This window comes from Sinocyclocheilus anshuiensis, unplaced genomic scaffold, assembly GCF_001515605.1.
Source record: "Sinocyclocheilus anshuiensis isolate Anshui unplaced genomic scaffold, SAMN03320099.WGS_v1.1 scaffold58, whole genome shotgun sequence".
In the NCBI taxonomy this organism is placed as follows: Eukaryota; Metazoa; Chordata; class Actinopteri; order Cypriniformes; family Cyprinidae; genus Sinocyclocheilus; species Sinocyclocheilus anshuiensis.
The window spans coordinates 60,696-63,913 of NW_015547688.1; the positions used below are offsets into that span (position 1 = coordinate 60,696).

The 3,218-nt window shown below is 36.2% G+C and overlaps 1 protein-coding gene across 1 annotated transcript in view; it reads right to left on the reverse strand.

Annotated features, from left to right (window-relative positions):
• Positions 1-715: 715 nt before the first annotated feature.
• LOC107703354 (dedicator of cytokinesis protein 7-like) overlaps positions 716-3,218 on the reverse strand; it is a 76,603-nt gene continuing 74,100 nt past the window's right edge. Inside the window, exons 47-50 of the mRNA XM_016505946.1 lie at positions 2,618-2,854; positions 2,398-2,541; positions 2,212-2,318; positions 716-1,018 (exon numbers count right to left, since the gene is read on the reverse strand). Of these exons, the coding sequence (XP_016361432.1) occupies positions 841-1,018; positions 2,212-2,318; positions 2,398-2,541; positions 2,618-2,854 (666 nt within the window). The 3' untranslated portion in view covers positions 716-840. The remainder of the gene's footprint in view (positions 1,019-2,211; positions 2,319-2,397; positions 2,542-2,617; positions 2,855-3,218) is intronic.

The following is a 3,218-nucleotide window of genomic DNA, read 5'->3' on the forward strand; positions in this document are numbered from 1 at the left end:
GAAATATTTCTTTTCTCAAATTCAGTTTTATTTTGACCAAATTCTGTGTTTTCCATTAATTTTCTGTCTTCCATTTTAATGGTTTCATAAAATTTGAATAACCAAAAGTATATCCAAGTAATTGATTTTATAAAAAAAATATTTATTATTATTTTATTAAATTTTTCAGAAATACTGTGTTGTGTATTTACATTTTTCTGGTAAATAAATTCTGGTAAATAATTTTTCTGGTAAATATTCCTTAAAAATATTGTTTTAATAATAATTAAAAAAAATGTTAATTAAAATTTTTAATTCGAGTGTAGTAACCTACTTTTGATTTGTTTATCCAAAATTTGGCAAATTCAGTGACTTTCCGTGTTATACAGTAAGTTCCATTTTTATGACTGCATTCTGCGTTTTCTGCATGGCGGAAATCATAGGGCCCTAAGTAACAGTAATAATATTAATAATATAATATGAATAAGAATAAACAATGTTTTAATAATTAGATAATTGGAAATATTTATAACGGTAATAATTGACTATTTTATGAATAATTTGATAATTAATAATAATGTAATATTAACATTTTTAAATTAGAAATATTAATATTTATGATAAATGTATTTAATTTATTATACCTCTTAATACTTATTTATTGAATGTAGACGTAACACTATATTAGTGTGTCGTGCATGTTATACTCAAAAAAATGGTGACTGGCTGCTAAACAACTTGCAGGAGTCAGAATGCACAGATGTTTCATGAGTTTGATGGGTTTAGATTACAAGTAACCAGGCTGCTATGGCCTGCTCTGTTGTTGTGGTATGATTGTTTTCAGATAAACTCTGTGTGATGTTACCTCTGTGTTAGTGTGGTTGGCAGAGGCAGTGGTCTGTAGAGTTGAGGGATTTTCCGGTTGATGAGAGGAAACAGAGCTTCTCTCAGTTTAGTGTAGTTCCGCTCCAGCTCTCGATGATACTCCTTCTGATCTGGACCAATCAGAGACTTGTTCTTCCTCAGAGCATCCTCACACCTGAGTCAAGAACACTGCAGTCAGTAGGTTAAGAGACCCAGGACTGTCAGTCCAAAAAAAAGTGTCCATTTTAATGAACTGCGAAACAGAAAATGCTGCTTTAACTGGAGGATTCATTTCAAACCTTCAATCACTTGTTCACTTGGTTCTTAGCCATGGGAAGATACCATGCTGATCTGTGGTTTAGGTAATTGGCAGCTTTAGCATGTTGGAAATAGACTGCGGCCATGTTTAGGACCATAAAGATCCAAACCGAGGAGGCCACATAAGACTTGGGGTTGACAGCAAATCAGTTTGATTGGTGATTCACTGCTTTTTCACTTGATTCAACTGCAAATGTTCTAAATTCAGAATGATTCAATTGAACTTGATATACTGGACTGTTTGAACTTGATTCAGTAAATGCTTTAACAAATCTCAAAATACTTCTTCTTAATATATATCTTAAGCAGTAAAAGACATTTATTGCTCCATGCAATACTTACTAAAAATACCTAGAAAATGACAATTTGTAAAACTGCTGCCTTATTTAAAATAATTTATTTATTTTTAAATATCCTACTCTTACCCCCCCCCCTTCAGCTTTTCAACTTTTCAAGCACCAACACAGGCATCAGCCAATCAGATCGTCTTATGCAAATACCCTAGCAGATGCTAGCCATTCATGTTTATGCAACACCAGAAATGTAATGTGATTGGCTGTTGTCATTATGATGGTCGCATCAGCACCTAGCTTACCATAACATAACAGGGACAATAAACACACAAACAAACTAAAACAAAAAAGCAAACAATGATGACAAAAGAAGAGATCTGAGCAAAAACATTACAGCAACTGTGACGCACCAACTCAATCTGCAGATTTGCCCATCAAATTAACAAGTGACTCCTACATGCTCAAAAAAAACAAAACATGCTCTTTCCTTTCCTTACTAAAACAAATCCTTTCCAAATGCAAATTTTTTTCCGTGATTTCTCCAAGATCCACATATCAAATGTTGGTACTGCCTCAAGACTTCTACTTTAAATCACATTTGTTGGTTAGTAATTTTAAATCCTAAAAATTGATGCAGTTGCATTGGTAGGCTTTTTAATCAATGAAAAAACTAAATAAATGAATCACAACCTAACGTTTTCAACTCAAAAAGTGAGCATGCTTGTGTGCAAGACTGTGTGCACAAAAGTCACTTCACCTTTTAGTAAAGTCCTTGAAGCAGAGGCGCAGTTTATTGTGATGCCGGAAGAGTTTGGAGTCCTCAGGAATTTCAGACAGGAAGACCTGAGCCACCTCCAGCGGACCCTTTGTGACAACATGAACAGGTTCATATCCACAAACAAACCGACATACTGGAGAAAACCCATTCGATATAAAATGTTACCTGATTAACAGTGGTGCCAACACAACCCTGAAGCACCATCTGGAGCATCTTTGAGTCAGCGGGGTCCTGATGGGTCGCGAAGGCCAGCTCCTGTGTTTTCTTCTGCATATCCTCAATCGCCACCTCCATCGGCATCAGAATGATCTGTACGGAGGAGGAAACATTTAAAAAATTGGTCTTGAGGCAATTTAGGAACCTCCAAAAGTAAAGCGGCCCACACCTCCTCTTTGTGGATGACGTTGACGCGGGTCTTGATGTAGGGGAAGGCGTGGGAGGTGGTGAGGATGGCCTTGCGTTTGTACTGCTCATGCAAGTCGCCATGGGCCCGACCGTCCAGCGTGAACGGTGTACAGTACATGAACGTGCGCAGGTTATAGTTCTTGTCAAAGTAAGTGATGCGCTCCTTCAGCTCGTAAGTGTCGAAGAAGGGCTCCACATATGTGATCTGCAGGTACACCTGGGTAACAAACATACACAGCACTGCTCAATATGGAGATTATATGTACGAGACTGAAACGAATTAGCGTTGCTATTGTTAACTAAAACTATTAAATCATTTTTGTTGAAATAAAGCTGATACACAAAATATTTTAAAAAAATTACACTTAAAGGGGTCATATGATGTTGCTAAAAAGAACATTATTTTGTGTATTTGGTGTAATGAAATGTGTTTATGTGGTTTAAGGTTAAAAACACATTATTTTCCACATACTGTACATTATTGTTTCTCCTCTATGCCCCGTCTTTCTGAAATGCGTCGATTTTTACAAAGCTCATCGGTCTGAAAAGCGAGGTGTGCTCTGATTGGCCAGCTATCCAGT